The 24,551-nt window shown below is 43.0% G+C and overlaps 1 protein-coding gene across 2 annotated transcripts in view; it reads left to right on the forward strand.

Moving 5' to 3' along the window:
- Positions 1 to 24,551, forward strand: part of LOC127611118 (neuropilin-2-like) — an 84,948-nt gene that overhangs the window by 49,547 nt on the left and 10,850 nt on the right. For both annotated transcript variants that reach the window (XM_052081452.1, XM_052081451.1), the window contains exons 8-16: positions 781 to 925; positions 5,288 to 5,463; positions 5,686 to 5,859; positions 6,972 to 7,116; positions 15,160 to 15,234; positions 16,177 to 16,341; positions 19,945 to 20,213; positions 20,498 to 20,594; positions 22,026 to 22,058. In XM_052081452.1, coding sequence (XP_051937412.1) covers positions 781 to 925; positions 5,288 to 5,463; positions 5,686 to 5,859; positions 6,972 to 7,116; positions 15,160 to 15,234; positions 16,177 to 16,341; positions 19,945 to 20,213; positions 20,498 to 20,594; positions 22,026 to 22,058 — 1,279 coding nt within the window. The remainder of the gene's footprint in view (positions 1 to 780; positions 926 to 5,287; positions 5,464 to 5,685; positions 5,860 to 6,971; positions 7,117 to 15,159; positions 15,235 to 16,176; positions 16,342 to 19,944; positions 20,214 to 20,497; positions 20,595 to 22,025; positions 22,059 to 24,551) is intronic.

The raw sequence follows: 24,551 nt of genomic DNA on the forward strand, positions 1-24,551 counted from the left end.
GTGTTTTGGATTTAGTTTTCCTTGTTTTAAATACAATTCTTCAAATACACCCCGCTCCTCCCTCCTGCCTGCTTTTTGGGGTCCACCACCACCTTGCTATGTGACACTGCTCAGCAGTGACGTGTTATTGAGTAGAATACAAAACAAGATGCAAGTGTTTTCTTGTCCAAACGCTTGTATTTTTCCACATGACTAATGAGTGCCGGTTTCGTCACACACAAAACTATGGCCCGTCTTTATTTTATTGTATGTTTATTTCTTTTTTAAACAGCTCTTCAAATAAAATGTGTGCGTGTGTTGGATTCAAAATGGAGTGTCATAATAGTGACCCTCACTTATGATTTATGGAGAGGAGCACCGCAGAGGTCCTTCCAGCACTTATGTAATTATTTTTTTTCAAACGTTTTGAATACTTTGTATGTTTGGTCAAAGACTCTCAGGCATTGCTGGAGCTCCACTATTTGACATCTGTGTAAATTAAATGAAAATCAAGACTCAGTCCCAAGAAGAGCGTCATCCAAGACTTCTCAGCAGTCTTGTCTGTCTTCTCACCTTTCCCAAGAAGTTTAAATTTGTCTAATAAAGACGTTTGGGGCCTTATGGGTTCCCATTGCTCTTGTGTTATTACTCTTAGCAGATGAACACACATTTGACTCCATTTAATTAGTTTTTACAGTCCTGCACCCATCCCATTTTCAGGACTCCCGTATGAAATCTTCAAATTGAATATATTTCAGATGTTTGACTCTCCTGATTCCTGTTGCTCCTCTACCTCTGCAGGTTTTCCATGCAAATACGGATGCCACAGAGGTGGTTCTCAATCGCATTCCGCTACCGGTACTGGCCCGCTTCGTGCGAATCCGACCTCAAACATGGAAGAATGGCATCGCACTGCGGTTTGAGCTTTACGGCTGTCAGATTACAGGTAAGAAAGATGAAGCATCTTTTTTTTCTGGGGAGCTTAACTGAGGTTTTCCGGCCAATCTCCCACAGGGGCTCCTGTAAAAACATGCCAGTAGCTTTATAGGCGTGATGTAGTGGCGTTAACGTTGGGTCACAAGGTGGGTCGGTGCAAGAACAACCCCCTCAGAAAACATTTCCTGTGAAAACGATGAGCATAAATCTTTTTTAGTCCTCTGCTTTCATATCATCAATTTGGCCGGCCGTCGATTAACCCAAAGTTTACTTTCCGACTTTCCGTCATTTATTTCGATCCTTTTCACATGCACCACACCCACTCTCATGTGCTTTCAAATTCTTGCCCTCCCCTATTCCTTTCCATACAGTATCCTCCCTCACAGGCTCCCACGCACACACAACCAAGTCGGTCCTAATAGAATAATACTAGAGTGTGATGTGTGGGTGATTACATTAGAGAGTAACGGGCTCTCGACTTTCATCTGCAGCCCTGGCAAACAAACGGGATTTCAACCAGAATAATCAGCTCAATGCTATAAATAGATAAAACTTAATTAGAGAGTCTGTGTTTGTGTGTTCTACAAACGGTAACGGGGCAGGTTTCAATCAGCGTGTGTGAGAGTGTGTTTCTTTCACTGTATCATTATTGGGTTAGGTCCTCTCACTGCTGCCATTGTAGTGGCCGTTGAGAGCGGCAGATAAGCTCTTATCTAAGGGGGCTATTTCGGCACCCGCACAAGCCGCAATCACACCCTAACAATATGATACTGCTGGTGTGTGCGCATGTGTGTGGGTGTAGGTTGTCTTTTTTTCAGTACTTGAACCTGTGATGTGTACACTTAGCAATGAGATGCCACTCGCCGCGGGATGAGGGTAAGCTTTGAAAACGGCCATCAACAAATATATATAATTTCATATTTTCTTTTAAATGAGTTGCTCTGGCAATGCAATCTCCCGCTCAAAAATGGCTTCCAATGAGTAATGCCAATTTGACACCAGCTTTTTATAGACATTTGCTCCCCCAAAACGGGGTGTGGCTATTAGCCCCGTTGTTAGTAAATTAGACATTGTTTATCAATCAGGACCATGTTGCCTCATTTAAATATGCGCAAATACTACCAGTGCACCGAGCTGCATTCTACTTGGCATCTGAGTTAGTGACGCATTTCAACATCTGAGCATGCTTTGCGAATTAGACATTTATTTCCTCGATTTTTACAGGGTAGCTCCACGCAAAAGCCACGCAATCCTAAAGTGTGCCCCCTCGGTCGCGCTACTGAAACTGGAAGAGAAATGGGAATGGTGTGGTGTCCCATTTGTTGATCAAACCTGGGTAGAAATAAAGAAATCAGTGTGTAAATGAAAGGTGAGTGGTGGGTGCCAGTGTCACCCATCTTCTGTGTGCGCTGAGGGTTGAGGGATGTTGCGCCATTGCTCATGTTCGCAATTTACAGGGAACATTGCTTCCTTGTAGATGAACTCCCGAGCACAGCATTCTTGGGGATTTGCCCCTTCAATTTAAATAAGTATGCTTCAGCTCAGTTCAGCAGGGTTACTGAACTGCAGTCAAGCAACACTAGTGCGCTTGAATCTCGCTGGTATTTTCCGACATTGCACAAGTAACGTGCTACAAGAAAGGGGGATTCGGCAGTGTCCGGGGATTAATGATCACAGTCCTTCTTGCCCCGCCCACTGTTCGAGCAGTCTCCAGTATCTCCAACCGGTCAAGTGTCTGAGTAAATCATTCATTTATGAGAAAGCTGCTCGGCAAAATCATTTGAAGGCTGACTAAGCGCAGCTTTTCTCGCCACAAAAGTTCGAATATCGTTTTCATGAACACAGCAAATCTTCCTCAGCAAGTAACGCAGTATCTTTTGTTTCATTCCCCAGATGCAGAAATATTGACAAACATGCACACAGCCTATCGCAGTGCCCGCGGGGACATAATAATGCCCTATGCGGGCCTATAAAGGCGCACATAAAGGAGTCAGACAGTGACATGTCATTAACTTAAATCACACTTTTATGTCTCTCGCTCTCCTTTTTCTCACTTTCTTTCCATCCCGTCTCCATGGCCCTGCTCACTTTTTCTTCCTGCTCATGCGTTTCGCGCTCTCCTATCTATCGCCTCCACTCTCAGCCTCCGCCGCCGCCGCTCTCATATTTTTCCTTTGCCCTCTCTCATTTTCTCGCCACATCTCTGCTCTTAAATCTTTGCCCGTTACAGCCTCAATCAAGCGTTCATCCCCGACCCCTCCTTCGCTCCGTCTTTAATCTCGTTTTATGTCGGCCCTGCGGCATCTATCAGTCATTTGTTTATAGCGCCCTTATCGCTCTGCTTGCTGGCTTGAGGTTTTCATGTGCACATTTGGGAAAAATCAGTATGCGTATGCCGCTACAGTCCTGATCTCAGGAATGTGTTCACTTTGTGCGTAAATTCAACGAGTGAATGGGATCTTTATGTACAGTGGAATTCATTTGGCCATAATTCCAAAACGTGCTTGGCACAAACACAAGAGCGCTCATCGGCAAAACGACGCCAAGTCCATAGTGGCTGCATCCTACTTTGGGGCTGTTTTTCCATCAGCTGGAATTGGGGCCTTAGACAAGGCGAGCGGAATTATGAACAGTCTGGAAAAGCAGTTAGTGTTTGCACAAAACCTTCAGGTACAGTATATGCTATAAAGCAAAAGTCAGCTAAGCCTACTAGAACGTCTGAAATGTATTGGTGGATAATCAGAGGCACTTTAAACGGTAGCAAGTGTGTACAGACTCACATTTAACATGAGTTTGATTTTTGATTGGTGCAAAAGTGGGTTTGCACACTTTATTTTTAGTTCCCTTCTCAAAAAGACAAAAATCAATTGATTTGCAGGGGTTACATTAATCGCCAACAAAGTTTTGAAATGTGTCTTTCATGGTCCCAGTTTTGTACATCACTAAAACCTCCGACTTGACCTGTGTATGTGTATACTTTCTATAGCCATCGTATGTGTGTCTTTTAATTTTTTTAATGGTGTATTTATTTCTGTCATCTCCGGAGATCGCATTCTCATTAAATCTACTTCTGATGTGCAGCTGCTTGAACAAATGAAACAGTTGGGGGGGGGGCCCAACAACAACTTTCAAATGAACAATGAGACATTTGAATTTCCTACTTGCGTTTGTATTGCCCGACAGAGGGAGCTTATCCACTGTGTCGGTAGCTGTTGTTTATTGTCAATTCATTATTTACTGCGGTGAGGTGCGGTTGCAAACATCACAGCATTAAACATTCATCTCCGCCAAGAACCGGAGAATGTCACCATCAATCATCGTCACCCTTCACTGTCAATATCCTCCGTCTTTATTTCCTTCTTTCTATGCACACCTTCTCTCCCATCCTTATTTCGCCTTCTAATTTGCTTTTCACATTTGCTTGCCTTGAAATTCATTTGACCTTTTTGGCTTTTTTTTTACACCCCCCTGCCCTTTACGGTCCTTGTCCTTCAGCTCCTCCTCTCATTTCTCTCTTCCTTCTCATCCTCGCACATGATCGTTTTATAATCATATTTATATGATCATTTTATCGCTGCAGTCATTTCAAATAAAATTCTTTCGGCGCTCCGCCCTTTTTTGTTGTCCTTATTATTCATGGGTGCAAGCCTTTGGTTCTCGTTTGGCTCGAACACATTTGTCAGTCTAATAAAGCACATCGCTTTGACAGCGCCGCACTTTTATTTTGGTGTTCCGTTTGGGACTCAATTCCCCACAAAGAATCCTGCAGCTCGGCTGAAGTTTTGCATCGACTTTGTAGTGGCATGAAGGCAAAAATGCTCTGACGGTTTGATGGAAAGCCATTCAGAGGAGCTGCAAAGTGGAAGATTCGTTCAAAAAGAAAAATCACAGCAGAAATTTCCCTCCGAGATCAAGCCTACATCCATCTGTCAGCTTTATCGATACCTCCTCGCCTTTCGAAGGCTGGGCAGCGCTGGATCTGATCCAATCTGACATTGGAATGCGAGGCGGATTGCATCCAGAACATTTTGTTCATAATTATTGAAGAACAAAGCCAATAAGAATCAAAACAACCAAGACTTAGCAGTCTTGAGAGAGAGAGAGAAAAACAAAAATGAAAACACCCACCCACAGCATCTTCGATCTCCTTGCAAACTCATTTTAACGGGGAATGAGCAAAATAGCAATTCCCACCAGGTTCAGGAGTAGTCCAATCTGAAGACCTTCTGGTAAATTCTGTTGTTGGCGAACCTTATGTCCAATTCCGCAATCTGACCTACAGCGTTTCATCAACTCCCCTTACACGTGTGGTGTCCGCTTTACACTGATCACCAGATATTATATTCATACGGATTTCACCTCCTCTATTCAGACGCTCCGTGCTCAGAGCTACAAGGCATGTTGTCTGGACTCCTGGCGGACTCGCAAATCCTGGCGTCCTCCATGAGGGACATCCACGGCTCCATGGGCGCCGCCAGGCTTGTGGCCAGTCGGTCAGGATGGTTTCCCAATCCAACGCAGCCCATCGCCGGAGAAGAATGGTTGCAGGTACGTTGATGGCTTCGTATGACTTCTCCCGACTGGTTGGATGGATGGAATGGTTGGGTGGGGAGGGAGGGTTGTTTGGTATACTATCGTCGAAAAGTTCATTTATTTCAGTCCATCCATTTAAATAAAATAAAAAATTGGAACTGACAGAGTAATCAATCACTATGATTCTGTGCTGTGGAATGTGAATGAACAACAGATGCAACATTGTTTGCGCTGCAGGTGGATCTCGGCGTGCCCAAGATGGTGCGTGGCGTCATCACGCAAGGTGCAAGAGGCCTGGAGGGCAGCACCAGTGCCGAGAACCGAGCTTTTGTCAGGAAGTATAAACTGGCTCACAGTTTGACCGGAAAGGAGTGGACGTACATCACGGACAGTAAAACGGGCTTTGCAAAGGTAACGATTCCGTATGGACGGTTAGTCGACGACATCAGATCAGATTTAAGCACTCGTGTAGACCGATCATCTCCAAACAGGGATTATTGGTCTGTCACAACACTAATCCTGCTGAATGTTCACGAAACTCTTGAGTCTTGTTCAATTGATTTTCTTCACAGCTCACAAGCAATATTGGCAAACTTTGAAATCCTCTTTCGTTGCCATGTAATTCTTGGGAAATGATATTTTTCATTTAAAAATTCAATTTAATCACGGCGCTCCACATTCAGTCTTCTGTACTCTCTCTCTCATGCTGTTTTTGTCCGTCTGTCTTCGTCTCGTTCACTCATCCCCGACTCCGCTCTCATGGGTGTAATTAAAAATTGTCTTTCCTGCATCATCACTCCGCGCACTGTTGGCAGTCGAAGGCGCTGTGAGACGGGGGGGGGGGGGGGGCTCTAAACTCTCCTCACTGAGGGGACTCTGCCTTTAAGAGCTGTGATAGTACTACTGAGCGTCTGGCTTTTCTGACGTTTTCTCTCATCTGCCCGTCTTTTCAAATGAGCAACGTGGGAAATCCGTCATGTGTGTTTCACGGAGAGGACAGAAGCGAGAGTTCGGTTCAACAAACCCGTATTGTCATTTTCCGCAGGCTTAAATTCTGTGCGATGTGGTGTCGTCTCGCCACTTTGATTGGCAATCAAAGGACCTTGTCTCTCTCTGTTGTTATTTTTATGGCACGTGTCATGCTGTGCCGGGAATCAATAGTTCGTGCGGGACCGTGTGACTTAAGGGGGACGTCTGCAATATTTTTATGCTTTAATTCTCTTGACAGTTTTACCTGCACTCTCCGAAATAGCGATGACTCGAGAGACAAGCTCTTTGATCGCAAATAGCAGAAGAATCCGGACTGTAACAGCTGACAGTCAAGCCAGCGTCTGTCATCGGCGGAGGCACATTTTCTTGTTGACTGTCCTCAATACAGAGCAGCACTCGTGTTTATCCACATTTACCCACAAAAAAAAGCCCAAAAAGGAAATCATCAAATTGTCCTGCCACTCATCTTTATGACGAGAATTCCTCTAGAAGAAACAAAACATCAACCACTCTTTGTTCTTCTTTTTCGCCAGATTTTTGAGGGAAACAGCCACTATGATACGCCAGAGGTGCGACGCTTTGATGAAATAACAACCCAGTACATCCGAATTTTTCCCGAGAGGTGGTCGCCTGCTGGAATTGGCATGAGGATGGAAGTCCTCGGTTGTGACCTGCCAGGTAAGCGCATACACGCCGTCATGCAACACGGGGCTATACTCACAGTCTCCACTTAAGTGTCTGCATACTTATCTGTTGACACAACGCTCGCTATTAATTGAATATTTTTATTCAAATCATGATGTTACCGTTGTAAATCAACTGACGTGTCACCACTAAGTCTTTAAATATCGACGTGTATGCTTACAGTTGGTGTTTTATTGTTCGGTCGTCTTCCAATGTGTGTGTTTGCTGGGTTGGCAGTCCTGATGTTGAGCTCCGTGTGTGTGTGTTAAGCTTTTAGAAGCTTTCACTTTGTACATTCCGCTGGTGAGACTGCGGGTTAGGTTAATCATCGTTCTCTGTTGGCATTTGCAACATGTCTCGACACAGATTATCATGTCTAGGTCAAGTGGGGGCTCCCACCAGTCCTTTCCATCTGTGTACACCGCCGTATTGTTTATTTGTTTTGGTAATAACATATATAAAAATGGTGTCGTGAGATTTCAATGCGCGTAGCTAGTCAAGGTTTCTGCTAGTCATCAAGCTTTTAATGTTTGGTAACAAGCCATTGGTTCATAACAGGGCAGCGCAACAGGCCTGGATGCATGTATGGATTTATTTAATGGGTGACTGAAGGCAAGGCGAAGGCAAACGTAAGACAGAATTATCAAATGCTACATACATTTTTATTTATTTTTTGCCCTTAATATTCCTTCAGCCTGTACTGTCCATACATCATGCGAGTATAGTCCTTCTCTCTGGCTTATACAGGAAGTCAAAGAAACAAAAGGACAAGCACTTCCTTGCGCCCGTAATGGATAAAAGCAAAGTTGCAAAGGCCACATTAAAAATGCAAGCGTAATACTTGCCCTCCTTTCGCCTTCATGGACCAGTAGATGTTAGTGCTGCAGTCATATTGTGACAGGTGAAGGGAACCAATGGACGTGAAGTGGCCTGTTGGCAAAGCGTACTCGTGAGCGGGGGCGATGGCGGAGACCTTGAGGGGAATCGTATCGCCTCAGCGTGTTAAGACTGGCCGGCTGCCCGATCGCGATGGGAAGCGACGGCGCATATCCTCCGGGTTTAACACAAATATGACAAAAATTCAAGGCAACTGTTGTCAAATACAATCCGGATAATCAATAGGTGTTAGATATCGATATCATTTCTGTCAATGACAGAAATGAAGTTCTGCACAAATAAACGAAAATCCCCTCAGGCGCACTTCCACATCTTGTCGATGAGATTAATCTTTCCAGATGAGTGGACTCGACGGGACGAGCTCTACATTTTCTCTCAGTTTCACTTCATTTGCTGTCACGAGTTATAGCCTGACATCTTTTTCGCGGACATCACGACCAAGAGCGCGACGCAAATTGATCTCTTGCCTATTGCAGTTGTTTAATAGCCTTTGTGGGTCTGCTTGCCAGATGTTCGCCTTCTGGATGCGATCATAGCTTTGGACATGATTACAGCAGCAGCGCTCACATTTTCACAGCATAGCAATTGCTCCTGTTACGGCATCGTTGAGCAAAGTGTGTTTTCACTCTTCTTTGTCAGTGTTCATTGTCTTAAAGCTACGGGACATTCGGTGATGTAAGGAGAGCGGAACTTAAACCCGTGACCTGGCCAGCCGTGCAATCGCAATGTTTTTTTTAACAAAAACGTTCCCATGACTTTGTTGATATACTCGACACTGGGTTTTTTTGTTTGTTTTTTGTTTTTCGTCATTGTGCATGTCTGTGCTATAGGAGATAAAATATTTAACAGTGTATATCAGCTTCAGTCCGTTGAGCACAGCTGTTTACATATGCGGCCGGCGCAACAAATAAAAAGACATTCAAGGCAAGGGGAACTCTCCCATAAACACAAAAGTTGGACACACTTTGTATGTCCAACTAGTACACGCAATAGAACAAGAAAAGCCAAATAGAACAAGAAATATTCTCAAAACCACTTGTTGAGATGTTTGTGGTGCGCGCTTGATTGAGCTAAAATTTTACAGATTACAAAAGCAATTATTTAACGCAGTCGAGCGCACTCCCCAGTGCTATCACTGTGCTGTTTTAACGTTCAAAACTACACATAGCACCGTAAACTCCACGTACTTCACATGTGTTAACCAAAAGAACAAATCAATCACATTGATCCCTTACAAGTCGTTTTGGGGATTTTTCTTACATATTGGCGCCTTGCATTAATAGTTGAAGCATTCTTCGTTTGCGTGCAATTTCACATTTCAAATCCATGGAATGGTGTAATTGCATCTCAAGTATCGTTTTGAAAACGTCCTAAAGCATATACTATTCCGTTTTCATACTCTACAATTTGGTGCTGTCACCTCAAGGCCTCAGGGTGGCAAAACAATTTCCTGCTATAAAACAATCCCGGCAGCCAATTGCAATCAAGGAACATGAGGTTATGCATTTCGGCTTTTTAGTGGGTGGGGACAATGTTGTCGTTTAGCGTCTCATTATTTTACCAAATCCTTGCTGGTGAAAATGGGGGGAAAAAAAGCCACAATATTATTTACACAGACCTCATTTTCATCATTCACGCTAGCTTTTGAGGCAACGTGTAATTGAGATTTTTAGTGGCTGTCAGATTTTGCTCATGGTTTAAATGCGCAAAGCAAGCAGAACATCTGCATCACTTTTACGCTGCACCTTGCTTTTGGCTGGCTGACAGGCAAATATGTACATACGCATGTTGAGATAAACAGGTTTATTCTTGTCGAAATGCTTTAGCTCTCGTTTTAGCCGAGAGCAGCAGTGTGATGGTGAGGCCACTTGAGGGATATCACGGCCGTCCGTACAAATGGGGCTGCGAGTCTCGGGCGTCACTTTCATACACAATAACATCAGGCGCCCAGACACAAATCTTATTAGAGACTGTGTGTGTGTGTGTGTGTGTGTGTGTGTGTTAAGCAATTGTTGATGTCTGTCGTTGCTGTTTAGTGTGCCAAAATACTTTTCGTCCATATTGCGTGTCTCCAAGATAACTACAAATGATACTGCGGATTGGTAAATGAGCAATTGAAGACATCACCATCAGGGCAACTAGTTAAGGACCTCTTGCGTTTCACTTTGTCCGGCTTTCGTACTGCTCAAGGATAACTGGTCAAATTTCCATGACTGAAGTCAAATTAAAAGGGAAATAAATATGTTTTTACATTGTACTATAATTGTGTATGTCATCTAAGAGTCTTTGGTGTGTCATATTGTATACGTTTGGATTGTGCACATAAAGCGCGCACACACACACACACACACACACATATGCTTCTCATATCATGGCAGATATCGCATTTAGTCATTCCAGCTTTTTTTCATTCCAGTTAAATTCAAGAATTAGCTCTCAACGTGTGCGTGTGTGCGTGCGCGTCCACCATCACTGATAGCTTTCACATGTGAGACATGGCTCCATTCCAAATATATTCATGTAATTGCCGGAATGCAGCCTCAGCTCTGAACACACTCGGTTACTACCGTATATCTATCTCTGCCGGCCCCTTCTCACTGCTTCTTATAAATACAACGTGTTCATATGAAAATATGAGTTTTCTCATCAAGTAGCAGTAATTACATACATGTACTGTATCAGCCTAAAATATTCTGTTAAGTGTTATATACAGAGAGAGACGGAATAAAACTCATGATAAGCACTGTCAAATATTTCATTATTACTCGTACTATCCACCATGAATGGAAAGAAGCGACCTGCAGGTATATGCTGTATTTAGATGGTGCATAATCATTGCCCTCAAGCCGATTCCACGAAGCCCAAGATGTGAGCTGCTGTGTAGCAGCAGGTATAAACACATGACAAGCAATGGAAACTAATGTCAGCGTAGGAGGTCGACTCTGTAAATGCGTGTGGCTTCGCCGCTCCGTCTCCCGGCCCTCCCTTTGCATTCCCCCTTCATCACAAGGCCGTAATCACTCCCATCTCTGCCAAGGCTCCTGTAACACCCCCACCACACGCAGACACACTCACACAAACCGCAACCTCCTCACCTTCCCTTCACTCCCGAACCTCATTATTCGTAAGGAAAAGTTGTAGCTCGTCATCGTGCTACTGAACGGAGCCATCTGTCTTTCACGCGTTTAGGTCTTGTCCTTTCAACTTTGTTTCAGCAAAAAGCAATAATTCTGGAGTCATGAATATGTTATCCATCTAGAGATGTAACAAAAAATATATACATATTAGAATCAAAAAAACGATTTTGATTTGACGAAGAGAATCGATTTTTTTTTTTTTTACATTTTAAATCATAGCATCCTTGGATCATATTGCACCTCATGTATCCAGACACATATCCAGTCGGCTTTTATGGGAGATGGACGACAGACACAAAATGGAGAATATTAGAGGACGCTCAGCTAAATCAGCCGAGCGTCCTCAAATAGCAAACATTATTATCTAACTAGGTGACCAAGAATCCCATGGCCATGACAAATAAAACACAATTTTATCTAATATGTGTGCTATGATAACGAGAGAAAAAAAAACATGATCCGTCCTCAGTAATACACTCTAAAGTTTTACATTTGAAAAATGTGCATTCATTAAGAATATTGTCCTCATGAGTGAAGTTGCGTGTATCTCAGCCATCTTTGGGCGACAGCATGCTACGCTCTGGATTGATCGCCAGTTCACTGCATTGTCTATATACAGCGTTAATTTCTCTTCCAAATCCTTCTCATTGGAATTAGAATCAGAATCATCTTTATTGGCCAAATATGTAAAACCAGTAGTATTGCGGGAACAAGCAACTATGACAAAGACATGACCAGCTAAGTATACTTGATGTAACATCATTCAGTTCATGAACTCTACTTGTGAGTTCAATTATCTCCAACTTGAAAGAAAATTGCTCTTTTGAATCATTAATAAATTACTGGAACAAATATGTAATCTAGGAAGGTATATACAGTATAGTCAGCCATGACCTTGTTAAAATTTGAGTGACAGGCACCTGTGGTCAATAGCATACTTAGTGTAATGGCTTCTGCAACACTTAAACTCATTTCCTGCGGTTCTCTGTGATTGTTAGCCATTCACTGCCAGAAGCGTCTTCTCTTGATTGTGAGCAAGACACTTAAGGCGACGATTACGAGCCTACACAATGGGCCGGGGAGCAATTTAGTATCAGTGGTCCTACTTGCATCGTCTTTCTTGGAGCATTGTCGGGCATTTTTTTGTTTTAAACACACTGATGGATTTAGAAGTATTATCGGCGTGCAGTTTTAATGGATTTCATCCATTAATACTCTTGTACTTACATATTAAACGCTCCTTGACAGACGGCATTATAATTCAGGATCACCAAAGAATTTCCCACAGTGTTTATCAAACCCTTCGGCTTCCTAATTCGTCATCATAACCAATCTAAAATTTTAAGTTGCAAAATATTTGAAGTCATTTTGCTTCTTAAAGTTGTCTTTTATCACCAAGTCATAATTCTGCCACAGGTACACCGACTTAGTTCTGCAGTTACGCCTAAACAAAGATGTTTAGTCTGTCATTAGATGCTTAAAAAGAGGAATTCCCCACACCATGCGCTGTCACTTACAAAGTATTCACAGTATTTTCTCTCTGTTTGACACACACACACACACACACATACACACACACACAAAATGTGGGTAGTCGTTATTTAAGCAGACAGAGGTAGATTTATACCCACAGCTCTTTCCATAATTGAACAGTTCTCATCTCTCTGTTTCCACCTCAGGCTGCTTAGTCAGCAGCTTTAGAATGAAGCCTGAGGCTGTGTGTGTGGGTGGGGGGGACTCGGCACCTGTTTCTCACTTGAAGTTGCAAGACTTTTGTTCCACTCGCAGGATGATTATTGGAATCTAAAAGAAAATATAACCAACAGCCTGAACAATTCTAAAAATTTTAATAATTCAGGTGATTGGATCATATTTACACTGGTATTTTACAAACTGATTCGGAGAAAGGATTGAAACAGATTGCAGGACAAAAATCAAGCAGATGAAATGGGGCTCCAGGATATGGTTGACAAACGCTGTGTGTGGTCATTAATATGGAAGGTGACGCTGAGACACTTGAATAGGTGATGTCTTTCATGTTTGTCTGCCCTTCCCTATGCTCACTTCCTCTTCCCTCTCTTCAAGAGGGGGGTAATTACAGAGGTAAAGGGCACCGAATTAAAAGCGCTTAATGTCAGCTGCCGGCAGCTACTTACAGTATCCTGTGTTAACTTCTGATCCGGTGTCGTGACAATTGACTGTACTCGTTCCTGCCTGCTCCGTTTGCGTGTGTTGGGACAGTAGTCTGAATTTTTTTTTTTAACTACAAATCCTTCCATTGTGCGTACAATCGAGAAACCACACCGTGTAATGACTTCAACAAACTCGCATCGGACTTCTCCGATTTTCTTCTTGTTTTCTGCTCTCACGTGTTTGTGCGATGTCACCTGTAGAAAGTCTGGTCCAAAAACTCAGTATGCCGCCAAACAAAAAATAATTGAGTCAAACCTTGTCATGTCTTTATTTCTAAACATATCTCCTTCAACCCTTTTGTTTGTCTGCTCCATTCTATCAGGCAATTCCTCCTACTTTTATTGAAGTGCAACGCATTGCGAGTAGCTATCCTGCAGTGTTAAATGAACTAGTGTGAGAATTTGGAGTCCTGTCTGTTGAATGAAGACACAGTATCTGAATGTGATTGGAGGAACAAATTGTGGGTGTGCCCGGCAACCAAGTGCAGTCTGGAAAGTGAGCTCGAGAAAAATGAATGACATCATTGATTAACTGATGTCAATTTAGCGTCGACTACAAAAAACAAATCTGAAGTCATTGAAACCGTACGATATATCAGATTTATGTAGTAGTAACAATACTGACCAGTAAGAGGCAGTATTGCAGTCGAGCATCCAAACAGTCAGAAAATACAAAGAAGGAAATGTGGTGAAAAACATACACACAGATTTGCGATTGTCAAGATTGAACAAGAATAAACTGGAAGGGAAAAAAAAACCTAATCATTCCGCACCACAGGATCGTCACTCGGAATTATCTTTTCAACACAATCAGGCATTGACTAATTAGGCTAAGTGCACCACTTAACACGTACCAGTTTTGAACCAATGGCATCAACAACCTCAAAAATCCCACACAGCAAATTGAACGCTCATTCCTAACCACTTTTGGTCTCATGAAGGCTATGTATTAAGTGTAAATATTACTACAAGTAAGGGTTCAACAATCAATCATGCAAAACATCAAGTGAGTTGTGGAAACTCTCAGTACAGTAAATGTCCAAGCCACTGTGACATATACTGGCTGGTGTGTGCAGGTGCCACCAGACCACAGCAGACAGCCTGTCAGACGCTGTGGCTGGAAGAACGTATGAATGATACATATAGATGACATTCAGCATTCTTCAGGGAGACGAGCAAGAAGTCATTTAGACTTCACTTTCTGTGTGTGTGTTGAGGGGTAAGGGAGAGGCTGAATGTTTGTCCCCAAAAAGAAGCTTTTGAGGTACTACTGGAAGCTTTAAAAAAAATGGTCAGTGAAAGACAGAAGATAAGAGTCAGTACTTTCTTTGAAAAAACTTGGTGACAGGAACCAGATAAACATATGTCGACACTCGGCGCATGTGTGTATGCGACCGTGTAAGGGGCATTGGGCCGGTGTTTAGAGAAGCGACTTTGGAAAAGTGGTTATCACGGCCAGTTTACTGACAAAACCCACAGCTGATGTGTTGGTGTTTGCACCACTCTTAGATTTATCGTGGGCTCGCTGACACCAAGGTCGCCGTGGGTGCGCCATCTATCATATGTGTGTGTGTGTGTGTGTGTGTGTGTGTGTGGTTGTGTGTGTGTGTGTGTGTGTGTGTGTGTGTGTGTGTGGTTGTGTGTGTGTGGCAAGTGCGGAATATATTTCAAATGAATTGAAGACTAAACATTATTCCATCAAATAAACTTGTGGTGGTGGTTCTCAATGCTCAACAGTATTAAGCATATGTAAGGCCGTTGTGTAATCCGTACTAATTACACCTTACATCTTTTTTTTTTTTTTTTTGCAGAAACAACCACCATGCCTGACACAGCGACCCCTACGCTGCCCAGGGTGGAACAGTCCACTGCAGCACTGAGGCCTGGTAAACACACACACACACACGCGCACACACACACACACGTGCATGCAAGTGCGTGCGCACACACACACACACACACACACAATCTCCATCCAGGCAACCAGCCCATACGAGGCTGCACTTAAGGTCAATCTGCTGATGTCATCGTGCACCGCTGGGTTTCTGCGCTTTGAAGTCTGCTGGAATCAAAAGTCCCTGATGAAGCTCTGTGTGAATGAAAATAGGATCTTGCGGCCACCAGACCTCACATCCTCTCACGCGCGCACGCAGGCTTCACATGAATATGACAAGAGAGTGGCTTCTCTCTGGCAAGTCATCTTACTGGAAAATGCTATTTTATTGCCCTTAAAAGTGCATGCATTTGACTTCATGTACTGGAATACATTCGATTCCATTTCCGGCAGTGTCCTCGTTTTAGTGAAATATTCATGCTTGTCCCAACTAATTGAATTGTGTCCATGAGCGCTGAACATCTATGAAAGTAGTATAAAAGCAGGATGTTTCTTTTAATCCTTTATAGGGACCTCATCTAATGTTATGAAACATGTCAACTGTTGTGCAAGATTTTTGAACTTCTACGGATGCAGTATATGGTCATATTTTTCTGGTTGTATTCCCTCCGTGCATTTTCGCTGACACTGTCACTATATTCAAATGCGTTTGGTAATAGTGCCTTATTATCTTTATGATCAAGTTTTGTTTCCTCCGCTGAGAATGATGGTCCGATGCTGGCACAGGCAATGACAATTTGAGACATAATCTCAAGTTACCAAATACGGTTTCCTGCCAGCTACCGCACACAATTTACCCAAGCCAGATGTCAGGACTCGGAGAAAGAAAAGAGGGATGTCGGCGGTCATTGAAATTGGTCTAACATGACGTAAAAGATGTTTTTTCTTTTGTGAAACTCAAACTTGACCGCATGTGCGTGTTTTTGTGTCGTAGCCACCACTCCGTCGCTGTGGGCCGTATGTGACTTTGAACAGAGCCTGTGTGGCTGGTCTGCGGACCCCCAATCAGCTGTCAGCTGGTCCTTGCACATCGCCGGGAGTAGCGCTGCCGGGCATAACCCACATGAAACCAGGCTGGATCTGACACAGGGATCAGAGAGTGAGTACTTACATGTGTGCCAGATGCTTTTTCAGAATTCGCGACGGATATTTCCATGTATGGGTGACTCCAGGATACATGGCTGACTCATCCAGATTTCGATCTATTCCTCTCTGCCTCCAATCCTTGTAGTGTTAAAACATTTCGTCAAACACTGACATATTCACGTTTAAATGGGCTACGTTGTTTTTTTTTCTTTTTGAAACTGTTATGTTCAAAGAAGAATACTTTTGTCAAAACACCCCATGGCTTAATCATTTTAGAACCACTTTATGCACCTGATTGATTGTTGAGCTAAACTGAGCCAGTTTTGAGGAGGGTGGCTCTATCTCATGCAAGTGAGTGTCCCTTTAAAAGAGGACAATGCAAAGAAAGATAAAAGCATATAATTGGCAAACAGGCCCACATGTCACACAATGTAAATTTGTAAACTGAGGTGGGGCAAGGTTAACAGGGGTGGTGACCCCGGCCATCCACCTGGGGGTGGGCATCTAACATCACAAAAAACATAAGAGAGTAAAAACAATATGTTTACATACAAAATTAACCTTTATGTCTGAAAATGTCGACAAAATCCTCCATACAAGCTCTCCAGGCAGTTTGGTTTTGCTTTCAACAGTCTTTTAACCCTTTCATGAACCAATAATGATAACCTGCAAGCATGATAAGATGGTCCACTGTAAGTAACCGTTGTCCCTGAAGAGGTTAATTCTACAGTACTTGTAAACGAGCTGTTTTTACAAGCTACAATCTCAAACAAATTCCAAAAGACCAATGGAACTGTGCCTCTTTAGTCAACTCGCTCTTCTGTTGCCCACCAGGTCTTTGATATAAACAGTGCCTGCCAGCAGAATACTGGAGCCATTTTTTGTTTTTTTTGAAAGAGGTACAAGAAAAAAAAATTGGCCTGATCCAAAACTCAATTGATTTGATCAATTTATCACCCAGCTATAACTTTTCGTGACACTTTTGATTTGTAAATGATGTGCCTTAGCTCAGCAGAGGTTGAGAAACTCTGATTTACTCCACCATTTATTCACTTGAGTCACTGATTTTGTGGATACCGTCATCCAGTACGGCATCCAGTTCATTCATCGTCTCCTCGTCCATCAGTGTTATCCCATCTTCTCGCAGCCTTTTCCTGTTTCTGTCACTTGTGCTCTTCACGTGTGTTCATCTTTATTAAGACGGCCTGAGGTATCCTTTGCTTTTTTGCACACACGCACACACACACAAACACACACACATACACTCGCACACGCATACACGTACGGGGCCCACAGCGGTCAGATAAATCAGACGATGGCTCTGACAGAAGTGCAGCCTTAGCTCTCCAGCTCTCCCTGAGGCTACTTGCAGACACAAACACACATATTTAACCACTCAAGGTGGGTCGGCCCACATATCGAACACTCAAGAGCCCCCCCGCCCACGCGCAGACATGACCTTGCCATATACCGAGGCTTTTGGTTATCAAAGCCAAACACTTTCAGGTTGACTGCACAGCTCCTCCGTGAAAAGACGAGGCTGCACGCGTGCATGTGTGTGTGTGTGTGTGTGTGTTTTCAAGGCTTTCTGACTATGCGAGCTTATGAGAAAGCATATTTGGCAGTAAGAGATAGAGGGAGAGCGAGTTTCCTGTTAGACGGCAACATGACATTAAGTCGTGTTCTACAGCCACATGAGCCCAGCACCCTGTCTGCAAGCCGTCTCCCTATGCAGATCAAAACCCCGCACTTGTCACTGAAAGCTCTTTTGAGCGGCTTTAAAAGCAAAAAAGCCCGACCTGAACAGAACGGAGCCCGAGAGAGGGATCCTTTTGATCTCAGATAGGCCGTGACTGAATGTTATACCCTGGTGAGTTTTTCATAGAAAGAACCTCTCCACGGTCGACATGCCTGTAATTGAAAAGCAAAAGAAAGGAGTTTATAAAGGCAGCTAAAAAGCCACTCGCAGCCACTGACTAGGATATCAATTTGAAACACCTAATACATTTGCTTTGAATTGCTTTAGGTCAAATAGGTGTCAGCTCGCTCTGGGAGTCTTATCTTGCCTTTTCAGACCCGAACACCATTTTGCCCTGTAATTGTGTCACTATGTATTAATTATGGCAAAGTTCACACCAGTGGCTGCGAGTCTGATGACTCATCTCTGTCGACTGGTGGATGTGACCTTGATGTGAATTTGAAACAAAAAAAATAAAAAAATGTAGTGCCTACAAAATGTGTGAAATAATAAAGTGCTCGAGTAGAATATAATTGAAGGTGATGCAGGCCGTCGTCCTCGCTTATTTTAATCATTTGAAGGAAAGAACAAAGTGTTCCCCGCAAAAAAATTATCGTGGAAAATAAGAATGTCTCAGTAACTAAATGTCCTGGGGGACCCCTCCCACCCCCGAACTTTTTGAATCGAACTACGCTGAACTAAATGAACTTCTCATATGCCTTGAGATGCGCCTATAATAGAGTGGATTTGAAAAAGTCGACACACCCCTCTTTGGTATGTCAATTGAACATTCCACATTCCCGGTCTCAGTTGCTTATCTTGCCTTTGCTTTCAAAACGATTTCAATCGATTCCGTTGAATTGTACAGGTCACATGACTGGTGGAAAAGGTTTTGAAATGATTTCTCTTGGGGTACATTTTTAATCTCACAAAAACATGGCATTTAAACATCAAATGTGTCGACTTTTTATATTCACCGCATAGCACGAAAGTCGAATCTCGAGAGGATCCCCCATGCACAAGTGCAGCAGCCACGGATCATCCCAAATACAAACCGCCACACTTACTGTATCACTTCACTCACACGCAACAAATCTCTCGAAATGAGCTGCAAATCGAAAAAATGAACACGCATACTCACGTGAGCACTAATACACTCCCTCCGAGCGTCTCCGCCTAGTTTGCCCGTGGAGAGTTAGTTGTTAATTAATTCTCTTCCTTTGTATCTTGGCCAAGATCAAAAGAAAAGAGAGCAGGAAACAGCAACTTTTTTTTCTTCACTCCCTCCTAAATGTACTTAATGAGCAACTGTAATTTAGGTCTCCTTTTTAATGCCTCCAAGTAGAGAAACAGAGTTAACTCAGCCCAAATACATTATTCATTAGATGTGATATGTTGTCGCTACCAAAGCGGATGGATGGATGGTTGGAGAGAGAGAGAGAGAGAGAGAGAGACGGAGAGGCTGGCGGGGTGGGGGTCCGGCGGGGTGGATAAAGGTATTGCACTGTATATGTGTCTGCATTCATTATAAGAGCTGTGCATGTATGTGTGTGTGCGGGTGTGTTTCCTGTGAGTGCATGCGCATTTGTGTGGCTGCGGCCATTAGTGGCCATGATGAAATGGTGGTTTCATTTGCGGCTTTGCCACATACCGCAGAAGGATGGTGGTAATGTCCTCAGCTCCGAGTAACCACTTCCAGCTGTGATACAAAGTCAGTTGGGCACTCCCCTCCCCTTGTGAAATGAATTGCTTTGACCGATTCGTTAATGACCTGCAATGGGCCAGAAACATACCAAAAAAAGTAGATATATGTACCATTTATCTGAATGGTTGTACCAATAGTCATTTAAGACCCGTTTCTTTCTTTCTTTCTGACAGATTTCTCAGGAAACTACCTCCACCTGGATGCTGGGGCCCACACCCAGCGTAAGCGCGCGAGGCTCCTGAGCCCAGAGGTGGCCCCCGAGCAAGGCCCGCTGTGCCTGCTCTTTCACTATCAGCTGCAAGGCGAGGCGCTCGGGAGCCTGAGGGTCCTTTTGAGGGACGACGACCAAGAGGAGACGCTGCTGTGGTCTTTGAAAGGAGATCAGGGGACTCAGTGGAGGGAGGGCCGCACCATTCTCCCCCAAAGCCCCAAGGAATATCAGGTTGATACTTGAAATTAAGCCAGGGCACCCATTTTGCATGAGAAAAATCTCACGGTCAGCCACCAAAGCAAAATAAATCCAAAAAAAGGGTCACAAATAGTATGCTTGGTGAAATAACGACAATCTGGTCTCCTAACCAAGCATTTATTATCCTTGTGTAAGGCAGAAGGTGTGACGCAGCTTATGTACAGGATCTCATTAGAACTTGACATTCAGGTAGGATAGCGCTGTAATTCAATCGATCTCATGCATGCGCTCCTGTACCTATTTCGTCTGTGGCGCAGGTGGTGTTTGAAGGTTTTTTTGAGCATCCAACCAGAGGCCACATCCGAATAGATAACATCCACCTGAGCAACACGATCAACCTGGAGCAGTGTACACGTAAGTCCGGAAACCTATTGGACATCTTTTTCATCGCTAGCCCAAAGATCGTCTCGCACCAGAGAGCGAATGCAAGCAAGTCGCAATGAGGAAATCACGTTAGCGTTTGCGTTTACAGACATTAAGAAGGCAAAATAATCATGAAACTAGGCCAGAAAGTGCCTTTGGGCACGATTCTGATTTATCTTTTATTACACATCTCTCTCCTTTAGTTTCTCCAGCATCATTCCACCCTGTAATTTTTCCGATTCCGCATCTTTCTTCTCCTGGTCTCTCATGTTCCCTTTCCGTTGCGTCTGGGTCATCAGGAAGCCTTCAAACTACAAATGAAAAGTGCCTGCGAGCAACATTTTGAGCGAGAGACTGTGTGTGCGCCTGACGGTCTGACAAACACACACAAAGTTAACACTACTTTTGCTCCTTTGTTTGAAACCTGCAAGGGTTGACTTTCCATATTTTCTCCTATTGTGCGCTCGCCTTCAGGTTGTAATGTGTGGTGCTCCTCGATGGCCCTTCACATTTGAGATAAAGCTGTAAACTTTAGCCTCCATTTAAATATTTGACATCTACCGCCCCTTTCAAAATCGTCCATTTTCCCAGCCTTTCATCGTCATGATTTCCAGCATCGACAAAGGAAACAATGAGCGCATTCAAAAACGTTTCTTCCCTATTCTGGAAAGGACTATTTTGAAAATGAGGCATTAAAAGGAATTTGTTCATTCATCCTCCAAACCGCAGCTCATAAAATAAAAAAAGGCACATATGGCTCTACGGTGCATTTTTCCTCACTTACTTCTATATTCAGATTAATATAATTCCAGGGCGATTGACTGCACTTGAAGATAAGACGCAGCCACTAAATGAGAAAAAAAAAAGAGTTGCACATACCCAAGCCACACTTGTGGCTTGCGTAACATATTGTGAATACTATTTTTGGGAAGGGGGGGGGGGGACTTTTAATGACTAATTTCTCGAGACTGTCACGCTCACGTGTATAGACCCTCCCTTCTATGCCAATGCACAATTTCACGATCATCGGAGATGATCTGCACATATCTGGGAATTCCTTCCTTTTTTGGCTTTTGCGAAGTTTTGTGAGACCAAGCCCTCCAAGAATTGGGACACGCCTTCACTCTTGTGATCATTCACAACCGAGGGCGAAGGGGTAGAATTGGGATTGGCCCTAAATGCAATTCCGGCATCAAGCTTGTTAGCCCATAAACAATCCATAAATTTGTTTAAGGTGCAAGGGAAAAATTAGCAACATGTCATCCGGGAATAACGGGACTGATAACGTACTTGACTTTTGACTCCTCCCATCATTTATTTGCCAAAAATATGAAGTGCCAGACTCTTACCAGCATTTTGAATTCAGTGTAATAAATTGTCATTCAGTACTTATTGTTTACGGTTTATTTTTATCCCCCACAGAGACTTTCCACCCCATGACTCCTGACATAACAAGTAAGATTCTTTTTGCTCTTCTATGCCAAATGTTTGCTGCCTGCTTGTTGCTAAACTTAGACTGAAGCCCTGCACCGTTTTACCTCATTGTGGACATTTGATATCATATAAAGAAATACAAACATTTCATTCACAAAGAAGCAGATGGAAAAAAAAATCTGTTCCGATGACTCAATTCCAAAGTTAACTCTAAACATGTACATCTAATTTGAAACTCACCCCAATGTTCCAGCACGCGTCTCAGTGACAAAGCTTCCAAAATTTATTTTCAACGTTTGCCAGACTGCAGAGTCTTCGGTTCTGTCCTATATGAATGGTTTTCATCCCTCAGCCGTGTGTGTGATGACTGTGAAAGGAATTCTGTATCAGTGGTGTTTTTCAAATGGAACGATGGAACATCGTTCGCAGAAAAACAATCATACTCTCTTTCTGCTATCTGATATATAGATATATTTTTGGAATTCCACTTTCAGCCGCAGATTAAATAATAGAAACAGTCATCATAAAGCGTCACACTGCACAACATTTTTTTTTCCGAGCGAGCAGGTGCACCAATATTAAATTATTATTCCTGGTTATAGCATAGCCTAATGACAAATATTAGCACAGAGCAGTCGCAATCTTTGAATAGTAAGCAAGGGTTCGACGTGATGATCCCGCGGCGCGGTCCGCCTCCCAAGCAAAATCAGCTGGGAGTTCAAACTCACCCTTGATCCTATCACGGGCAAGCGCTATTAAGAATGGGTGGATGATGTCACTGGCTTACATCACAATGTTTCACAATTGCGTGCAATTTTCCACTCACTTTTTCTACTCGAGTGGCTACGCCAAGCCTGAATTGTTGTAGATATTGTAGAAATGTGTTCTTCATCACACATACACCACACACACATAAAAAATACTAATGTCAGCAAATATAGTACACACGTCATCAACTTGGCATGACAGAAAAAAAAAATCAACTTTTGGCCTTGCTGAGGAACGTCAGGATTTGTTTTCCACATGCCAACGTCTAAACTCGGCAGGAGTGTCTTGAAAAGAAACAAACAAAACAACGATAGTGTTTTTATGCACCGGCTTTTGTGAGAAAAGATGAGACACATTGTTTGACTGCTGTCACCACGGGTGGGGTGGTGGGGGGTGGTCTGGGTGGTTGTTCCATTCCTATAAATAGTCAAAACAAAGGAGGAAGTAGAAAACAAGTGACTGTTCCCTCAGATAGCCCTTTCGGGCTCATTAACTCTTAATCACGTTTTAGACTTGAAACGGGGAGTGTGCTCTCCAAAGTCTGAAGCTTTTGCATGAGAAATCAATATATTCTTTGGGTTGCAAATATTGACGTTGGAATTGGTGTCAACATGTGATGAATACGCAACGTCGAAATCACGATGCCAATTCAATCGGAGATTTAAAGAACAAATGTATACTGGGTGTGTGTGATTGAGTGATAACTTTATTCCTGTGTTTTATTTGAAGGGCTCATTATTCTCGGTATTTCAAAATGTCCTTGATGAACTTGACAATTACTGTGCCAGTTTTTCATTATATCTTGATTGCCTGAGCACCGACTACGTTCATGTTGACTCGCACCCGCAAGTTTTAGCTCATTGTCGAAACATCCGTTCAGTCGCCGGATGCAAACTCAGTGAATCAATCCATCAAACTTTACTTTGACAGTAATCCCTCATTTATCGCGGTTAATGGAGACCAAAACCAACCCCGATAAATGAAAATCCACGATGTAGCGCCCCCCCCCCCGCCATATAGGTACATGTACATAATATTTATAAAGCCAAATTTTATGGTATACATGCATGTAGAAGTAAATTTTGAAGTAATTAACATGACTTAATGCTGTATACTAATAGATTTAAACATGTATAAGTTAGGTTAGTTTATGAATAACAAAATACATTAAATATATCAAGAAATGCAACTGAAAGTGCTGTGCAATTAAAACTTCAAAATGACAATGTGAAACCATACACAGATCTATATCCCCGCAAGCATGCCTCCGCGCGCACACCCCAAATGGAGCCAGTCTTTGTCTGCCTCACACCTTTTCTCCCTCATCCTCTGCTCTTAATTCCACCATGTGTCCTCTTATAGCTCCATTTTCGTAATGCTTTCCTTCATCTGCCCAAAACTGAAAATCACAGAGCTGAACGCATGGCCTGAACATTTGCACGACAATGTGCAGCAATTGCTTTGGCTGTTTGCATCATCCAAAACCTTCTGATGACAAGAAGCGAAAATGAATCATGGGTGTGCACATACCTTGCTTGTGGGATGCAGACAAGTTCTTTGCATTTGCATTTGTTTGCGTAGGACCACCCCAGAGAATACGTGACATTATTAGACACGCAATAATGTTCATCACTGTAATGTGCACATTTCTGCTCTCCACTGCAATTACTGACTATTCCCGAGTCAGTTTTGAAAGAACAAGACATCATTCAAGCACTTAGTCCAAAAAATAAAATACATTTTTTT

Source organism: Hippocampus zosterae, chromosome 12 (genome assembly GCF_025434085.1).
Source record: "Hippocampus zosterae strain Florida chromosome 12, ASM2543408v3, whole genome shotgun sequence".
NCBI classification, from domain to species: Eukaryota; Metazoa; Chordata; class Actinopteri; order Syngnathiformes; family Syngnathidae; genus Hippocampus; species Hippocampus zosterae.